This window comes from Acanthopagrus latus, chromosome 1 (genome assembly GCF_904848185.1).
Source record: "Acanthopagrus latus isolate v.2019 chromosome 1, fAcaLat1.1, whole genome shotgun sequence".
In the NCBI taxonomy this organism is placed as follows: Eukaryota; Metazoa; Chordata; class Actinopteri; order Spariformes; family Sparidae; genus Acanthopagrus; species Acanthopagrus latus.
In genome coordinates, this window is record NC_051039.1 from 33,431,602 (window position 1) to 33,451,791 (window position 20,190).

The 20,190-nt window shown below is 38.7% G+C and overlaps 2 protein-coding genes across 6 annotated transcripts; one reads left to right on the forward strand and one right to left on the reverse strand.

Moving 5' to 3' along the window:
- Positions 1-1,986: 1,986 nt before the first annotated feature.
- LOC119022718 lies at positions 1,987-17,738 on the reverse strand. Of its 4 annotated transcripts, none has more exons than XM_037103947.1 (3): positions 16,875-17,738; positions 5,975-6,004; positions 1,987-3,201 (listed from the first exon to the last, which is right to left on the reverse strand). In XM_037103947.1, the coding sequence occupies exons 2-3, from the start codon at positions 5,988-5,990 to the stop codon at positions 2,261-2,263; spliced, it is 957 nt and encodes a 318-aa protein (XP_036959842.1). In that variant the 5' UTR covers positions 5,991-6,004; positions 16,875-17,738; the 3' UTR covers positions 1,987-2,260. The 4 variants fall into 4 exon arrangements, with proteins under 4 accessions (XP_036959842.1, XP_036959833.1, XP_036959814.1 ...); XM_037103938.1 differs by lacking the exon at positions 16,875-17,738 and adding an exon at positions 7,411-7,700; XM_037103919.1 differs by lacking the exon at positions 16,875-17,738 and adding an exon at positions 7,185-7,257.
- LOC119022735 (hepatocyte cell adhesion molecule-like) lies at positions 10,480-18,674 on the forward strand. Of its 2 annotated transcripts, none has more exons than XM_037103958.1 (4): positions 10,480-12,768; positions 15,432-15,767; positions 17,797-18,084; positions 18,339-18,674. In XM_037103958.1, exons 1-4 carry the CDS (start codon positions 12,720-12,722, stop codon positions 18,446-18,448), a joined length of 783 nt encoding a protein of 260 aa, XP_036959853.1. In that variant the 5' UTR covers positions 10,480-12,719; the 3' UTR covers positions 18,449-18,674. The 2 variants fall into 2 exon arrangements, with proteins under 2 accessions (XP_036959853.1, XP_036959863.1); XM_037103968.1 differs by lacking the exon at positions 10,480-12,768 and adding an exon at positions 14,350-14,689.
- Positions 18,675-20,190: the final 1,516 nt, after the last annotated feature.

The following is a 20,190-nucleotide window of genomic DNA, read 5'->3' on the forward strand; positions in this document are numbered from 1 at the left end:
ATTTGAACAAACTGTGTAGAATATTATCATGTTGTGCTTATGATGGAAAATACGAGTGAAGTTATGCTGTGTGCTGGGAACCATGTGCGGCCTATTCCTTCACAGTAATAAAGAAGTAATTAAACAGAGACAAACACATTTCGCTTGAAGGGACGTAAATCACACAGTCTGTCCATTGATGGCTGATGCCATTGCTTACAGATCAGTACTGGCAGACACATTCAGGATAGACTTGATAAATACCATTCATATCAAGACAGACTGTGTCCAAAATCACAGTAGCCTTTCTTTTATAATTCCTGATAATATACTGTAATTTTATTTAAGAATGTTTTTCAAAATATAATGACCATACATCGGCTATTAAATCTCTTGTTCATATCGTCTATGCTGTCAGGGTTAAGGTTATAATTAGGGACCAGACCATACACGAGAGGCAGGATAGGGGGAAACAAAAGGCTAGCTTTAATTTACAAAAAGCTGAATGAGTACAAAAAACAAAGGGAGCTGAACACAAAAGCTAGTCAAAGGGGACAAAAAGCAAAGTAGCAACAAAAGCAAAGTACAAAACAGGGGAAAACCAAAAGCCAAAATAATAAACATACTACAAGGAGAAACTGGAGGGACACAAGCAGAACATGAGACTGACTAGGCTGACGGATGACGGCAGGAACAAAATAAAGGACATTACAAAACGAACTGACAAGGAGTGCAGGCAGAACAAAGACTAAATACAGACACACTACTGAGAGGATGAGGAACAGGTGAGGAGAGTGGGGAGGTAAATGGACAGGTAAAGTAATGAGGGGAAGCACAGAGGGGAAAACTCAGAGGAGAACTTAAGAAGAGACACAAATCAAAATACAACAAGAGGACACAGAATCTCGAATCATGACATGTGCGCTGCAATTTGTTGCAGATATATCTAGTATCTTGCTATTTGTTGTATCTGGTTCATACATTTTTTCAATTTATTGCAAGAATAAACAATAACTCATCTGACCCTATTGGTATTGGAATTGGAACAGCTCTAATTATTTTTACGTTATGGGGGAGTATTATTATGAAGTTTATTTCAGATACAAAGGAAACGTCTCTTCCAGTTAACGGTTTTTGTTTGTTATAATTTCAGGTGGCTGGAGTATAGGTGGCCACTACTCTTCCTATGGTTGTCGCTTCATCTGCTCTCTGACTCCATTTCGTTGTTAGCATATGCATGTGTAAGTATGTGTGTTCGCTTGTGTGCTTAAAGCCAACTTTGTTTTAGGCATACAGATTTGTGAAATTAAAGATGACAGATTAACTTAACTCAAGAACTGAAGTCTCTTATAACTACATGCAGTTGATATGTATATTATACTCTTTGGTATGTGAATTCAGTTTTACAATGTATGAAAAGATATTGTTTGCATTCTGTGGGTCTGAGTGAATCTGGTGTAAGTGTGACTAACTTTTGTGGAACAGCATATCAACATTTATTTTGATATTTTTAAAAGACAGCTTGTGGTTATTCATTTAGGTGATTTTCATGGGTTTATATTTGTTGTATTTATATTTGGTAGGGAAGTAAATATTTGTTTATTTATTGTATGTTTAGGTGGGTGTGTAAAAGGAAAAGGTACGTGCCAATTAGAGAAAGGAGGTGCTGGGGTATTTAAGTAGGTCATTTGGAGGCGGATTGGGTTAGGTTAAGATTATGGTAAAGCTGACGTGCTGAATATAAAATTGGAAAAAAAAAATATATAACGGGCTGAACATCATCTGTCTGGGTCTCCTCATTTTGGTATAGCCTCGACCACTCAGGCAACTTAACACAACATTACACATGTAATGTCAATGTGATATGGCATCTTTTGGTATGGTATGCCTCTTATGACAGTGGGCTGAATCTAATAAACATAAAAAAACTATGACAAAATTGAAAACAGGTGCCAAAATAAACATTACTTTCAAAACTTTTTGCTCAATATAATTTAAGGAATCAGAAGATGTTTCAACAGTTTATTTAAAGATCATCAAACAAACCCCAACTGTATTCTCCACACATTACAGGTTTAAAAGAATACTGGTTGTTAACATTTTCTGATTTACACAAACATATGTGAATGGTTTATCACTTGTGCATGTTTGGTCTACTGTTCAGAGACATGAATGAAGGCCATCTGGCATTCAAACCCTTTAACCTTAAGTGAAATCACATATTTAAAACAAAACACAATGTCCTTGCACATTTTCTCCTTCTTCAAATTGTTTTTCATCACTACAGGACAGTGATGTCACATAAATCAGCCTCTTCCTCATCCTCCTGCACAGAGTTGACCAGTGCTATATCTTCTGAGTCCCTCTTTTCATTTCCCCTGCTCTCTCCTTCCACATTACTTGGTCGTCCCTCACTCTCACTACTTGTGTCCTCCTCGTCCTCATTCCCATTTTGCTTCCTCTCCTCTTCCTCCTGTCTGCTCAGCACAGTCTCCCTGAGGTTATCCTCCTCGATACTAGAGCAGTCATGTGAATCATCGCTGTCATCCTCTTTGTGTTCCCCTTTTTTTTCATTCCTTGCTCCACAACTACCTTCTTTCCCCCTGTCATCTACCCTCTGTCCTCCTTCATCCCCCTGTCTTCTTTCTGCCTCCTCTTCATCATCGTCATTTTCTCTCTTCCCCCCTGGCCAGAGCCGATGTCCCATCCGGTCCTCCACATTACCAATCACAGCCCTCAGCCTCTGCCTCACACCCAGCAGGAGCCTGGGGACAGAGCTGTCTTGAGCTGACTCCCTCATAGCATGAAGGCATGCCACAAAAAGCATCAGCACCGGGATGGCCAACAGAACCATAAAAAGCTTGAACTTATGGGTAGCAGTTTTGGGGGAGAGAGGGGTTGTGCTATTGGAAGACTGGTCAGGTTGCTCGGTTGCTTGGACACTTGTCCCTATGGATAAATAAGATGGAGATGATGTTGCAGGAGCGATGTCCTTCTGTTCAATGTCACTCTTTTCCTCTGTCATCATTACTGTCTGCGTCTGGTCAGATGTATGACTTGGTTTATTGTACGGAGCATCATTAGATGTTGTCATGGTGCTCTGGACAGGAGAGCAGGGAGAACTGTAGCTGTTGTTGCTTTGATTATCAGCTGAAGGCCCAGAAATCTGGAGCATTACCCCGAATAAAGTCAGAAACAGGATCGCCTTGGTCTTCATTGTGACTGCATGGGTCAGAAAAAGAAAAGATCAGAAATAATAGTTTGGAGAATGATAGGAGAGAATGATAAAGATACATTTAGATTGTTGCACAGTAGTGTTAAGTACAGTTATGAAAAAAGGGAGGGAATAATGGGGGGGATAGGCATTAAAGCAGGAATACAGATAAGATCATAAATATCATCAAATATTTCACATGTGGATGTTGTTTTCAGTTAAAGGTTTGAAATGCATAAAATTTAGAAGGAACTTGCAGATTATAAAGCACTTTCATAGTAATTTGTCTTTATACAACACAGTGCTAGGCAACAAAATTAACAGAATGCTTCTGAATCAGAAGAACTGTCCAGTCACTACATTAGTGTATATTTCAGCCAACAGTGAGTTCATCCCTTCCTTGGTCCAGTCTACCACCCTAAACCTAACCAGAAGCACGGTTTTGAATCTTATTTTTAGTCTGTTTTTTTGTTTTTCTGTACGATTTCTTCATAATTAATGTCCAAGCCCTGCCGTTAAGAGGTTAAACCATCATACATAAGTGTCAGGTTGGGGAAAAGGGAAAACTATGAAAGGGAAAGGTGGATCCAAATGCAGTGACACCGGAGGCAAAATCAGGAGAACAAAAAGCGAGCTTTTATTTAAAGCTGTTACAAAAAAAAAAACAAAAGCAGACAAAAGGATCAAAAGGCAAAGTAGCAAACAAAACCAAACAAAGTAGCAACGAAAACAACTAGACAAAGTACAAATCAAGAAAATCAAAGTCCAACTCAATCATAGAAAACTCAAAACCAAAAACATACCAAACGGACATGGAGCATGGAGCATGGAGCAGCAAACAGAAAGCACAAGACAGAATACAGCAAACAGAATCCAATGACCAGACAAGGAGTGAGGGGAACACAGAGACTAAATACACAGACACTAATGACATGACGAGGAACAGGTGAGGAGAGAGGAGGAAGGAAGCCAGGTGAGATAATGAGGGGGAGGAGCACAGAGGAGCAGACCAGGAGGGAACAAGACAACAGACAGAGGGAGCCAGAGGGGAGAACATAGGAGAACTTAAAGGACACATGAGGGCAAGGAACATCAAAACATGAGACACAAGACATGGAACATCAAAACATGAGACACAAGACATGGAACATCAAAACATGAGACACAAGACATGGAGAAAGCAAAACGAGACACAAGACATGGAAAAAGCAAAACATAACACAAGACATGGAGAAAGCAAAACCTAACACAAGACATGATACAAATATGTAAATCAAATACAAGAAGCCAAAAACCAGAAACAAGAACAAACAAAACAAGAGTCATGACAATAAGGTAAGGTTAGGGTAAGGGTAAGGGACTTTAGAGTGATTTGCATCCTCCTTGCAATGTACATCAGTAAGAGTTGATATCTTTGTGCCTTCGTCATTGACTTGTCTACCATGTTTTTCTGCCGCATCTTTCTCAGGATTTACAAGTAGCAGAACCAGAGCTACCATAGCAACAGACTATGTACAGATTCTACATTTAGTTAAGTTCAATACAGAAAGCGTGTACAATTTCTCTTCTATAGTTTGCTTAATACCTGTCACATGTATGTGCATTTTAAAATTCCATAGACTGAGAAGTTGCATATTCCACCCCCACAGAGGGCCAACTGACTTTATAGCATCTTTACACTAAATCATTTACAATTCTTTAAACATCTTTTTTTTTCTATTCATACCGTTTTTTCCTTTTTTTGCTCAACAGTATTTTAATCTGCATGCCACACTGCATTTACCATCACTACTAATTTGGAAGATGTTAAGGTCAGATGTAGGTGGGAATAAATGGCACAGTATAAAAATAGTCCACCTAAATGAGATGTCACTCTCTGAATGACAAATGATGCCATAGACGTCTTATGGTTGGAACGTTACACTCATATTGATAGTGAGTGCAAAAGCTCCATCTTAATGTAAAAAAACTTGAGGTGAGGTGCACCACAGCGTTTGAGACATTTACATGTGATGATTATCTAGCATTTTTGGAAGAATAAAGTTGGAGAAAAAACTGTCTCTGGACAATTTCCCAACCCTCCAATACATATCGTGAGGGGATGCGGCCCAGTTTCATTTCAACCGCAAATAACAGTCAAGCACAAAAGGGAACAGAAAGATGGTTCACACCAAAACACTCACACACACACACATGCACACAGACACACTTGCACTGAGGGGGTCAGGATGTGGTTGTTTCTATGTGCCTCATACCTCTGTGTCACACAGAAAATAACAGGATATCAAGTTTTGCAGCAACCTGCAACTTGTTTGCATTTAACAGCAAGCCAGTAAGCTCCAGTATGTACCTACCTACATACATACATATATACATCCATCCATCCATACATTATATCTATATATGTACTGTATATATCTATATAGCCTACATATTTTACTTTATCTTACTTTGATATAAAGCCATTGTCATGACCTGAATTACATTTGTACAGATGTTTTAAGACTTACTGACATTTCCTTTCTGCTTGTGACATTTCACATATATATATATATATATATATATATATATAATATATATATTATATATATATATATATATATATATATATATATATATATATATATATATATATATATATATATATATATATATATATAATGCAATGTATGGTCTGTACACAGAACAGAGAAAGGAGCCAAAATGAGTGGGAAACAGTAACATCATCAGCAAAGAACCTTACAGATGTGTTTCAGTTTGAAAATTAAATAGTTTACTTACTTACTGAGCTGATCATCCAAGTAATGACTCCTAGAGAATGAGGAAAGAACAGAGTTACAGAGTGAAGGAGGTAAAGCTATGGATGATTGAGGTGAGTAGAGCATTAGAAAGGAGAGAGTGGGCACGTGGAGGGAGGGAGGGAGGGAGGGGGGTGAACAACAGTCAGAAAAAAAGCAAGACGAGTAGAAAGGTTTCAGTGTAAGACGGTCATTAGCCACTAGCGTACCCGGATGTGACTGTGCCATCCAGCTGGAACACTTAACAAAATCAAATGAAATATTTTTTTAAAAAAAACTTGTTTAGGCTATAATATGGAATGCTGACACTTGGGTGGTCTGTTCCTGTCACATGCCATAGACAAGCGGAAACCAATTAAGCCAAAAATCCGGTCCAGTACACCAGAATTGAATTAGCTTGAATTAGCAAGTCCGATCTTAGCGTTATTAAGAGGGATTTTTTTTTACCAGTAGAAAAGGGGTATAAGAATAGAAACCCATGTGGATAATTATGTGCAAGTGAGGGTGATTAGCTCCCTTTTCACAGTTTTGTAATCCAGCCATAAACTGCAGAGTCTTATGCATATTTTGTGAAATATCAACAACAATTTATCCATTCTCAGTGTTGCTGATGATATCCACACTGACCAGAGAGAGGTGCAAAAAATGATGCATGAGCATTGTTGTCTCTTGCTCAGGTTCACATCCATTCCTTGCAAACGAATGTTGAGTTCAACATTCACTAAAGACACAAGCATGGGGACTCAAGATGGCGGCGTAGAGCGTGGTTGACTTTTCTGAGCTCCGCACCACCGCACTGATATTTCCTACATAACTTTGCCCATTTCAAAATTCACGACAATTTTCAAGTCGTGTATTTTAATATGAATATTGATGAGTATTTTTTGAGACACCAGGACAGGATGCCATCAAAGGATAGCAGAAAATCGTCCAAGACGAGCAGACCAGAAGCTACTGCTAGCTTGCCTGACTTCTCCCCAGTGGTAGAAGAGCAACAACCGCTAATGGCTAACACCGAGGATGCACTTGACCTGGCTTTTCGTCAAACTTTTCAAGAAATAATGGCAAACATAACCAGGGTAATTGATGAAAAGCTAGGGCTATTATCCCAAACCGGCCCACGCCCAGCAGCTGAAAAAAATTGAGGAGAGAACCACCGAGGCAGAGAACAGGATCTCTGCAGCTGAACACACCTCCGAGACGGCGGAGATGCGGATCCAGGCGCTTGAAAACCAAGTACAAAGCATGGCTGAGCATATCGACGATCTCGAGAACAGGGGTAGGAGAAAAAATGTACGGGTGATTGGCTTACCAGAAGACGCGGAGGGTAGTAACCCGACAAAGTTTTTCGAAAGCTGGATACCTGACTTGCTCGGGCTGGAGACGAAAGCTGGCCCTGTGAAAATTGAAAGAGCTCACCGCACGCTAGCTCCAAAGCTGGGACCGGACCAGCGACCGCTACCCGTCCTCATCAGGTTTCATAACTTCGCCGACAAACAGCGGGTGCTGGACCCCGTGAGACGCAGCAGGACCGTGAGGTACCAGGAGTCGAGCATCATGTTTTTCCAGGATCTGTCAGCCGTGGTTCTGCGCAAACGAAAAGGTTTTGACGATGTGAAGAAACGTCTCCGGGACACGGGAGCTAAATACATGATGCTTTACCCGGCCACGCTGAAAATAATCCACAGCGGGGAAACTAGGAGCTTTGACTCCCCCGCCAAAGCCAAGGTTTTTGTTGACACTCTCAGATGAGTTACACGTGAGTCACTGGCTGATCTGTTTACATTTGAGGGCACGTTATCTATCTGGATGGGAACACTATTTTGAATTAAGTTTGTTTATGGGTGGATCATATATCTATATGAATGATGATGCTCACTCATAAAGTTAAACTTAACAACTCCAAATGTTAATCATTGCCTTACTATCCTATGTTTATGCTGTGCAAATCAATAATATAGAGAGTACTTTATTTGTTTTAGGTTTTTTTTTTTTTTTCTGTGGAGGGATCTTTTCTTCCCCTTTTTCCTTTGTTTGCTGTCTTAGGTGGTCTGCTTGTCCTTGTTTAAGGGTAGATATCAGTATCATACTGGTGGTGTTAACTGAGTTCGGAGCTGTAAGAGAAGTTGGTCAAGTTAGTGTCCAGTCATGGAGAAGGTGGTTATCCCCTGGTTATTGCGTGGGGAAGGTTCCTCCAACTGTGCTGTTGGCACATTTGTTATTTGTAATGTGTGTTGTCTGTTCTTCGTTTTTCAGCTGGGTCATAATAACGTGCAAAATCAACGTGGATATTTCAGTACATTTGGGAGCTTAAATCTTTGCAATAAAAAATGTTATGACCTGTGATACATTGAGATTGTGCGCTTGGAATATTAAGGGAAGCCACTCACCCATCAAGAGGGAAAAAATACTGTTATCATTAAAAAAGGAAAAGATTGATATCGCTATGTTGCAAGAAACACATTTGAATGACGAGGAACATTTAAAGTTGCAACAATGCAGCTTTGATCAAGTCTATTTCTCATCTTTCACTACCAAAAGCAGAGGAGTGGCAATACTCATCAGGAAAAATCTACCTGTTAAAGTATCTAAATGTATCAAAGATAAGTATGGACGGTTTGTACTTATTACAGCCTCCTTACATGGGGAGGATTTTGCTCTTTTAAATGTTTACTGCCCTCCATGCCATCCCCTTCATTTTCTGATGGAGGCATTTACCAATTTATCTGATCTTGCCATGGAAAGTACCATTGTAGGAGGTGACTTTAATCATCTTATGAATCCTTTGATGGACAGGTTTCCTTTAAGTGCCTTACCCCTATCAAAACAGTCAAAGCAGATCACTGGTCTCTGTGAGGACTTTGGATATGTGGATGTTTGGAGGACACTTCACCCGGCAGATAAAGAATTCACCTTTTTTTTCTAATCCTCACAATTGTTACACAAAAATTGATTACTTTTTTTGTCCCAAAACAGCTAGTGGAATCTATTGCCTTCTGTTCAATTGGAAACATTATAATATCAGACCACGCGGCAGTGTATGTGACCATTACATTTTAAAAAACTCTCTAAAAAACCCACAAGCTGGAGAATGGACATCTCAGTCTTAAAAGATCACAAATTCATATCATACTTCACCACAGAATTCAAGCATTTCCTCTCCATTAACTCCCCTTCTGTCAATAATCCATCTTTGCTCTGGGAGACCTCTAAGGCCTATGCCAGGGGGTTAATCATATCCTATACTGCTACAAAAAGATGGAAAAATATGGAACAACAAGCTGTATTAGAAAAAAGGTTAAGTATATCAGAGAGGGAGTACGTCAAGAAACCTACAACAACCAAATTGAAGGAAATCATTGCTATTCGCTCCACATTAGACTCTTTGTTAACAAAGAAGGCGGGGCAAAAATTAGGATGTGCAAAACAAAGATTATTTGAACATGGAGACAAACCAGGAAAATACTAATACTAATACTAATTTAACAAAAAAAAGATGGGCTTCTCAGATTATCGAGTCAATTTGAGATGGGTCAGGAACTTCTGATTATAAACTTATTAACGACACTATTATAAATTTTTATGCAAAATTATATCAGTCAGAACAAGCTAGCAATGCCAAAACCTTAATGGAAGCTTTCCGAACTTGATCTCCCAATTATATCACAAGATCAGAAATCTAAATTAAATGCCCCGATCTCAGCGGCTGAATTGCGTGAGGCCATTCAACTTCTTCAAACAGGTAAAGCACCAGGCAGTGATGGTCTCGGTAGTGAGTTTTACAAAGAATTTCAAAGTCTTTTATTAGAGCCTATGATGAACATGTTTAACCACTCCTTCGAATGTGGTATTCTTCCACCATCATTAAGAGAAGCCAATATTTCTCTGATTCTTAAAAAAGGGAAATGCCCTAAGGATTGTGCCTCATATAGGCTGATCTCGCTGCTGAATGTAGACTTGAAAATTCTTTCTAAAGTTTTAGCAAGACGCTTAGAAGACCTTCTACCAATTATAGTGAAGGAGGATCAGACTGGCTTTATTAAGGGCCGTAATTCTTATAACAACATTAGAAGATTGCTAAATATTATTCAACTATCTGAACAGCAGGAAATAGATGGTCTTGTGATATCCGTGGATGCGGAAAAAGCTTTTGACCGCGTAGAATGGTCTTATTTATTTCTTACACTTGAACAGTTCGGCCTAGGTGGTGGTTTTGCTGGATGGGTGAAGGTCCTGTTTACCCAGCCAATGGCTGCAGTCATAACCAATGGACTTAGATCCACAAATTTTATGGTCCAGAGGGGTTGCAGACAGGGCTGCCCTTTGTCGCCACATTTGTTTGCAGTAGCGACTGAACCTTTAGCAGAAGCTATCAGGCGAGACCCTTTAATGGCTGGATTGGGTGAGGGCAAAAAATCGCATATAATTACATTATATGCAGATGATGTGTTGTTGTTTATGTTAAACCCCTCCGTATCAGTCCCTCGTCTTACTCAAATTATTGCCCGGTTTGCTGCCTTTTCTTGTTCCAAAGTTAATTTCTCTAAATCAGAGGCAATGCCTCTGGGTAATTTGCGACAACAGCCAGATAACCCTAATCCCTTCCCATTCAAGTGGTCCCCTGCAGGTTTCATATATTTAGGTATATACATTACACCTAAATTTGACCAGATGTTTCAAACCAACTTTAACCCACTATTCAATAAAATTAAAGAAGATCTGGAAAGATGGAACAGTCTTCCCATATCATGGCTAGGCCGGATCTCACTTCTGAAAATGAATATCCTTCCACGTTTGCTCTATCCTACACAAATGATTCCCATCTTATTCAATCATAAAATAGTGAAAAGACTGAATGGTTGGTTCAGCTCCTTTATCTGGTGTAAACGCAGACCACGGATTAGGTTGCCCATCTAAGATACATAGCTGATTGGATCAAAGATGACGCTTCTTCAATTTGGCTTGATATCGAGAAGACTTTGTCCAAGTGTCCTCTAAAAAATCTACTTTTTGTTGATAAACCAAAATGTATTAGAAAGCTCTGTGGCAACCCGGTTACAATTAATACTGTTAGCGCATGGAGGATCACCCGGCATATAGAAGGCAGATCAGGGCTTACGTCGGTTTTTACCCCGATCACTGATAACCCTGACTTTCTCCCAGGAACCTTGGACATGGCTTTCAAACGCTGGACAGCTAAGGGAATTTCCTCCTTAGGTGATCTTTTTGATGGTCCCATTCTCATGACTTTTAATCAAATTATGCAAAAATATGGCGTATCAAGAAATGATCTTTTTCGTTATTTTCAGATCCGTGATTTTATTATTAAAGACACATCATTGCTTGCTGATATGAATGTCACAAAAATAGAAAAACAAGTGCTTCTTTCTCAGGGGGATGCTTCCATTAGAACCTTCTATGGTGGTCTGAGGGATTGCCCAAATTTCAGCACTCGGGCGCTGGGAGTGATCTGGGAGAGGGAGCTGGGTGTTGTGATAACTGAGGAGATGTGGGAGGACATCTGGGATAATGCGAGGAAAATAACAGTTTGTAATCAAACAAGAGCAATGCAAATTAAGATACTGCATAGAGCACATGTTGCTCCAAACCGTCTGTCCAAATACAGAAAAGATGTCTCTCCATTTTGTCTTAAATGTAAGGCAGGAACTGATGATCTTACCCACTGCTACTGGTCTTGTGTTAAAATACAAAAATATTGGAATGATGTCTTATTTGAAATACAAAAGGTTCTGAAGATGAAACTTGAACTTGACCCGGTCTCCCTCCTTCTGGGTCTTTCCAGTGGCCGTGTAACTGATACATATCAGAAAAAACTGACATTTTGTGCCAGGAAAAATATTCTTCAACACTGGACTTCAGATAAAGCCCCCTCAGTTGCGGGATGGCATAGGACAATAATGGAATATATACCTCTGGACTTTCTGACGTGTCTCCTGCACTACAAAACTAATGCCTTTGAAAGAATATGGAAACCATTTCTTGAATATATCAGTGTAAACATTTCTGTTATAATGACAAGGGCATTTGTATAGAAAGCTGTTTTTTCTTCTTCTTTTTTTTCTTCTTTTCTTTTTCTCCCACTGTATCTCACCTATGCTGAATAATATACCTGTCATATTACCTAGAACTGCTCTTTCGGTTTGATTCTGGTCTTTATATTGTTACTCCCAGCTGTTTTTTTTAATTTTTATTTTTTTTATGTGGTCTTGTCTTGTGTATGTATGTTTGTTTATTGACAAAAAATTAATAAATACATTAAAAAAAAACAAAAAAAAACAACACAAGCATATTTATGCACAGCAATGCCTCTGGTTAGCCACGTTATGTGGCCAAAACATGTCACAGAGATGTTGAAAATAAGAGGTGGCCTGAAAAAAATAGCACAAAATATTGGCAATTATAAAAATCCTTTTAAAATGAAGGTATGAAATGGCTGAACTAATGTCAGAGAGGGCGGAGACCATCTTGTACGTGGTTTTCTCATGATTAGTATTGAATGAGCTTCAGACATCTTGCTGGTAGAGGGTAGACTGCTGAAGCCCTGCAGTGTGCATGGGAATGTAAACAGGCTCTAGGTGGGGCTGTTAAGGTTAATGAAAACACAGTTATCAGAGAGTTAGAGACACTAGACATGTACAGGAAACACTGATTAACAGCAGCACACTTCTAGCAACACATTGCCAGACAATACATGCTTGCAACACAACATGGAGCCTCAGTTTGGAGGAAAACATTTCACTGTCCATTTCATTTTAGGTAAGCTAAAAATAATAATGCTCAGCTAAATTGTTTCTTTGTTAGTAAAGTTATGTACTGTGTTGCTAGATTGGGCTTCTACCCAGTTTAGATACTTTTTATTTAATTGTGCAGGTAAAACTGCACCATTTAGATGGTCTGATCAAAAAACAATTCGTGGAACAGAAAAAAAATATATCAACAGCAATTTTGTCATGTAATCCATAGACCGGACTGGGACAATGCTTCTGAAAATCAAATCAGTGAAAACTAGATAGCACGACTGGTAAGCAAGGAAAAACATTTTGTGATTTACAGCAGAATATACATATATACAATTTAATGTATACACATACCTTAAAGCAACTATATATATATATATATATATATATATATATATATATATATATATATATATATATATATATATATATATATATATATAGGCTACAGAGAATTACCTGCTGAATCTGTAGCTCCCCTTGGCTTGGTAAAAAAAAAAAAAAAAATCTGTGAAAAATCTGGATCTAGTGGATTTCAAAAACTTTTACACTATACTGGATTCGGCTCAGTTTAATTAAAGGGAACTGCTGGGCCTTGGCAGAGGTTTCTCACTCTACTCTTCCACTCTAATTTAGGCTACTTTGTACCATTTGGGTGGCTTTCATCAACAATAAAAAATAAAATGAACTTCACTAGTTGGCTACTTTTCCTCCTGTACTGCATTTAACTTTTCAAAAGCTTCCATCTGCTATTTGTGTATATACAAAAACCACAGTGTTAAGCAGGCTCTACCTAACTTCCTGTGCAACAATGACCTGTGAGTGTCAATAGCTGTGGTTAACCTTGTTTTTCCATCTGCAGCACTCGTTTTTACTCTGTCTCCTGCACACTGCCTCTTGGTTTGATCTAGAAACAAAGTCTTCACTGTAACTGTGCATTAAATTGAATTGAAATTGAGTTGAAATGATCTTGGATAAAATGAAGTTTTGTGTTGTGTTGGGAATTACTGAGGAACAACCTATACATGTGACTAACTTGAGTGTCTGTATTCAGTGGAACAGAAACAGTTTCTCTGGAAATTATGTGGTATTTCTTCTTAACCCCTTGTAGAGCACACCTGTGTAAAGGGGCACTGTGTAGTTTTGGAGAAGAAATTAAAAGTCAGAATTTTAATATTTTCAATATAAATATGATAGTACATATTTTTTCCATCAGTAAATAAACAAGCTGTTGTCAGAGGGAAATAAGGTCCCAGAACACTGATTGAAGTTAGAAAGGTGGCAGGGTCCGCTACATATAAACAAAGTTAAACAGTATAAATTGAGGTGTCCTTTAAGGTCAGTTTGTTTATTCAGTTTATTCAGACATGAAAACACAGAGAGTTTGATTGTTTTTGTTTGTTTAGGCAGAAACAGTCCCTCGTCAACATTTCTTCACCAAAACTACAGAATGCTCCTTTAAAAGAAACCTTGCTTTTTTGTTTTGTTTGTCTTCCACGTTTATGTCGGCTTATTTTTAGTGATTTTTTGGTTTATTATACAAGATATATAAAACAAACAGATCACATAAAAATAACACACAAAAACACTCACATTAAAATCCACATACATCATAGTCCATTCAAACGCAGATAGGACAGACCATCTAAGGGCAGAAAGATGTTCTGAGGACATGTGAGTTCATAGTTTTACCCCAGGTAAACGTCAGATGTTTATGAATGGGTCTCAGGTTCTGTAAAATCTCTTAATGAAGCCGTTGAGGGTGCATCAGGTTTACTACAGCCTGATGTTCCTTTTCACATCCTGGATTCATTGGTTGGGTGATGGTTGGGTGAAAAAACCCACCAATAGCAGAAGAAGGCAGCCATATGACTTGGAAGTGGTGTAAAAAACAGGGATGACCAGACAGGGGCAAGTCCAGGGCAAGACCACAACATATGGTAGGCTGTTGCAGTGATCTGTTATAATCTCTTACAATTTGATGCTTTTCTGTATTTGATTTGCATTTTACATTTCTCTTCTACTAACTTGTTAACATAATGAGGGCCATCATAAAATAATGGAAGTGAATAAAAGTGTTTTCTCTGTGCAAAATATATGTAGAATTGTTTTCCTGTTACTCAAGTATATATAAAGAGGATGAACATACCCGTAAGATCAAACCTACAAAGATAAAGGTTTAAGACAGAGATAAATACATCATTTCATGTTGATATTGCAAACCTTGCTGTTAAATAGCATATATTTTTAATATATGTGGATTAGGCAATTAATTGCAGACGTTGTAGCGCTAAAGGTTTTACATTCCTGAGTCCATTTCTTACATCAAACAATAAGAATTTCTACTTATGCATGGTGCGCTGGACTCTAATACTTAACTACCTGGTTCACTCTCATTGCTTTCATAGCATTGTGATCAGCTGTTTTCCACAATAAAACGCTCAGATAAATCCACAGTGCTTTGATCACAGCTCTCACTTGGCTTATATAGGGACTGGGTGCCTCTTGGGAATGGCCCCTACTCCCATAGTACCCACTAACAGTGTCCCCTACTGTCCATTATTTTCTTCTTGCCTAGCAACAGCATACCTGTGAATACTTTCCAGCTCTGATCTTATTCAGTCAGCAAAACATTTCCAGTTTCATCGAAGTAATCTCACGGTCGCATCTTCTCTTTTTCAGTTCTGCTGTGTTGTGTGTTGGCAGATGAAGATAAGGAAATAGTGAAAGCAAGAGAGGGAGCAACTGTCACCCTAAAGACAAAAGAAACCAAACGCAACAGTAATGAACAGGTATTGTGGACTTTTGGACCCATGAACCCGAACGTGCGTATCGCCAGTGTGAAGAAGTCAGAGGTCAATAGTGACTACAACGAGCATTTCAGAGACAGACTGCAGCTGGACACTCAGACTGGAGCTCTGACCATCTCTCAGCTCAGAGTCAGTGACACTGGTGTTTACAAGCGCCAATTCATCAGCTCCAACATCATTTCTCAGCATTTCCACCTTATTGTCTACAGTAAGTAAGCCGTACTGCTCGTTAAGTAAACTGACTAAAAACCATTCTATAGAACAGTTGAATTATTCCCCCCACTTTATAAAGTCATGTAAGATTCATGTGTGGGTTCACAGAGTAAATATCACTTATCCCATTAATGTATAACAACTGTCTTTAGTATGTTAAGAAGAGGTCTCACAGAACTTCTCTGTAAAAGGTAGAAACACAAATGCTGTGGAAATTAAAGGCAGGTGACTGCACATGACCAAATAAACATGTCTGATTTCACCTTGTTATCATGCCTTAATAAGTGGACAAGGTTGATTTCTTTGGAACAAAATTATTGAAATCACGCTGTTCAGAATCAAATGATACAATGGATTAGCCAGGGGTTAAAGGTCCTGTGTGTAAGAAAAACAGTATTTGAGAACTGGGAATGAGACTCAAAAATCAACTGTCTTATTTTGAGGGACCAGGAAGTGGGCCTGATGGGTCCTGGTATTTGGTTCAACACTCAACAGCCCAATTGTGGTCTTCAGTGTAGGCTGGAGTCAAGAAATAGGCTCAAAGAAGATCACTAGGGAGGTGCAAAGTCTGGTACAAAGGAGTTTATCAGGTTCTACAAGGCAGCAACACCAATAAACAGTGAGTTTGGTCCCAGACCATCCCATGCCCCCTCCACTGTGTACAGCTGAGTATCTGACTGTCTTATGGCTAAACTGTAAATGTACTGACAGACCTTATATACTTATTCTACACTCTGTGTGCACTCTGCACTCAGGATACATGTTTATTTTCTCTTCATACAGAGTATGTGACACAGGATTATACTTGAACACAGTGCATACTAATGGAGTTTTACACAAGACTTACAAATTGGAACTTTAATATTTAATTGCATATCAAAATGCTACACATATTCATACCCGCCCCCCCAAAAAAAGCACAGCAATTCAAAACATTATTCAAATAGATATCACATTTTCATTTACATTAGATCACTGAATATATAACAACTTTCTGGGAAGATTTCTAAACACAAGATGATCACTGACAACAGTCCTTGGATACACTCCAGTGTCTTATCGATTGGTGTTTAAGGGTCTGGTTGTGTGGTGTTGAACTTACATACTTTCTGCACCCAGCCATCCTCCCTGACCATCTGCCTGGTACTTATCACTGCAGTTGCCAAAGTCAAACATCTCCTGCAAAAAAAAATGCTCACAGTCAATTCACAGAGAACATTGTTGCTTTATACAGTACTTCGTACTTGAACACCACATACAAAAACATCTGTGAGCTTTCAGGACCTGCTGTCATTTTTCTGCAATTACTGGGGTCAATGTGTCAGTGTGACTCTAACACTCTAACTCTCACATGCCCACTTATATATTCAGTGAAATAATAGTTGGTCTGTGTAATCAGTATTTCATCCTTTGTTCTTAAAGATAACAGGTTTACCCAAAACTAAAAATTCAGTCATTATCTCCTCCCTCTAAGACTTGTTTTTGCAAGTCTCATTGATAGTTTCTGACCAATGCAGTTATGATGTTCATGCCATAGACCGTGTTTAATTAGGATCCTGTGTCTGAATAAGCCTTACAAAAATACTGTGTTTCGGGGTTCAAAATCTTGGTAGCTGTACCTCTGGCTTGGTCCTGCAATCCGATTAGTCAGCTGTGTACTTGGTGGGAAGCCAGTGATGGTTTAAAGTCTTTGTCTGGTGTCAAGTCTTCCTTTACTTCATCAATGGTGATATGTTGTGGTTTCTTTCTTGTGACAAATGTACTTATTGTAAGTCGCTTCAGACAAAAGCATGTGGTAAATGCCCTAAATGTAAAAATGTAAATGTACCTTTACCAGCGCTCTCATCTGACTCTGGGTCTATTTCTCAAAATGTCACAGTACTACTTTAACAACCTCTTTACCTGTAGGCCCTGAGTTGTTCAGTACCAATAACCAAAGACTGAATTTATACTAGAAAGCTCTCAGTTGCTCTCATAAAAAAAAAAAAAATTTACTTTAGATTTTTACTGCTTGTCTTTCCCAGGCTCTGTACGCCCTCCATCTATCAAGGTCAATGCATCTTTCGACAACAAAAGCTGTAGCTCAGTCTGGTTTGAGTGCTCTGTGGAGAACAGCAGAGATCTGATCCTGTCCTGGTACAGAGGGAGAGACAGACTGAAAGAGACAAGTGGTCCTGATCTGTCCCCCAGGCTGTCTCTTGTTTTGGAAGTAGAGTCTCATGATGAAGATGACTACAGCTGTGTGGCTGAAAACCCTGTTGAAGAAAAAGCCACTAAACTCCACAGAGAGGACACATGTCCACAAAACACAGGTATGATGACAGTGAAACATTGGATGACAGTGCAATTCTACTAGTTTGTCTCTGTTGAATATTTTGTGATATCTGAATACATTTAATAAAAATCAAGCATTGTGACTCTGAAGTCCCTGATTTTGTTGAAGTACCTTGAATTAGTGTTGAAGTACACCCAAGTCCTCAAACCGTTGGTGTTTTGGTACTATAACAAAGTCAGGCAGGGTTTCTCCCAAGGCCCAAGCAGTACTCTTTCAATCTCATTCCCTCAGAGAGTAGCAGCTGGTGTCAGACTGAAGCAACGGTACTACTGGTTATCTCTGCTATAATTGGAATGGCTTTGATTATTGTTGTGGTGGACCACATCAGACTCAGAAGATGAACCTAGCTGGAGTCCTGAGGATTCTGTCATCACATCGTCATCACAGTCTCTCAAGCTTGACACAGGCTGGAACTTGTGACTAATGTTCCCTAGAAACCACCCAGAGAGTTTAGACCTGCACAGACTGGGCACACATGTCACAAGTTGTATTTAAGAATGGACAAGGCGTCAAAACTTTTCACCCGATCTCTATCACAAATACACAACGTGAGATACAGTGACGCTGCTTCTCTAAGAGCGGCCATTTGTTTGGAAAAGAGAGTACTTCAATCCAACGCCGATCCAAAAATGAGTTGGGATGCTGTGTTGAATGAAAAACAAAAATCAGAATTAACCTTGTTTGAACCTTGTTTACTGATAGTGTTCATGAGCACACGTTGTATTCTCCTTTGTACAGTCATGTATTTCAGAAAATGGTGAACTCTACTCTTGATTGTGAAGAACTGAGTCATTTGATGATGTCCCTTTCATACCCAATCATGCTATACCTGATACCAATGAATCTGTTTACCTGTGGAATGGACCTGTTCTGATACAAGACTTACAGTCTTTTGTTGTTCTGGTCCCAACTTGTTTGAAAAGTGTTGCTGGCATCAGATTCAGAATCAACACACTTTACAAATATCAATAAATACAAACATAATTATATCATTTTATGATTAAAAAATCTCTGAAGAACGTTCATGAAGACATGCTATGGATGAAAATTGCTCAGAAACTGCTGTTTCTTGCTTGGCTGAGGTTGGATTGTTTTTGTACCAATAAAGAACAACTATGACATCTGTGTATGCAAACTCTCTCTCTCTCTCCTGTGCTTTAAGACAATATATACAATGACACTGTCTATAAATGTTACTGCCTGATCCTGAATGTGGTTGCAGTGTCCCAAATTTTGGTCGCAAAATTATCAAGCTAATTTTTATTTATCGTACGATTAATTGATTTATTGATTATAGTGACAGGTCTATTCACCAGACAACTCTTGCTATCTCAGCAATGACAACCAACATCTAGTGCTTTTCTTTTGGAATTTCTATCAACTTTTGTTCATTCCTTTTTCCAGTGTACATATGTACAGAAGCCAAGAACAGCCATGGATTTTTCTTTTTTTATGCACTGTTATCTCGTGATAATTAGGCGGGGCCCTAATACGTATTAATTAATAATGTGTTCTGTTATATTAAATGAATTAATAATCATTTAATTACCTTTCACACATTACATTGCTAAGTTAACGTTAGCCTACATTTACGTTACCTTAGCTGAAGCAGTTGGATAGATGGGAGTTTGTCAGCCTTTCATCTGCTAATCGGTAGCCCCTAAACAAACCCAGTCAAACAAACTACTGTGAAGTGTAACTTACTGGTAGGCTACAGCTACAGCTGGCTAAGGAAGCTATTCGTGGCAGCTCTTGTAGGTTGAAATCAAGACGAACACATTGTTAATTAATTCGTTATCACAAGAAAACAATCTTTGTTATATGGAGATAACAAATTAAATTAATTTGTTATCACGAGAAAACAACCTTTGTTATATCAAGATAATCAGATAATAAGTCATTATCACAAGATAACAATGTATAAAGAAAAGAAAAATCCATGGCTGTTCTCGGCTTCTGTACATATGTACACTGGAAAAAGGAATGAACAAAAGTTGATAGAAATTCCAAAAGAAAAGCACTAGATGTTGGTTGTCATTGCTGAGATAGCAAGAGTTGTCTGGTGAATAGACCTGTCACTATA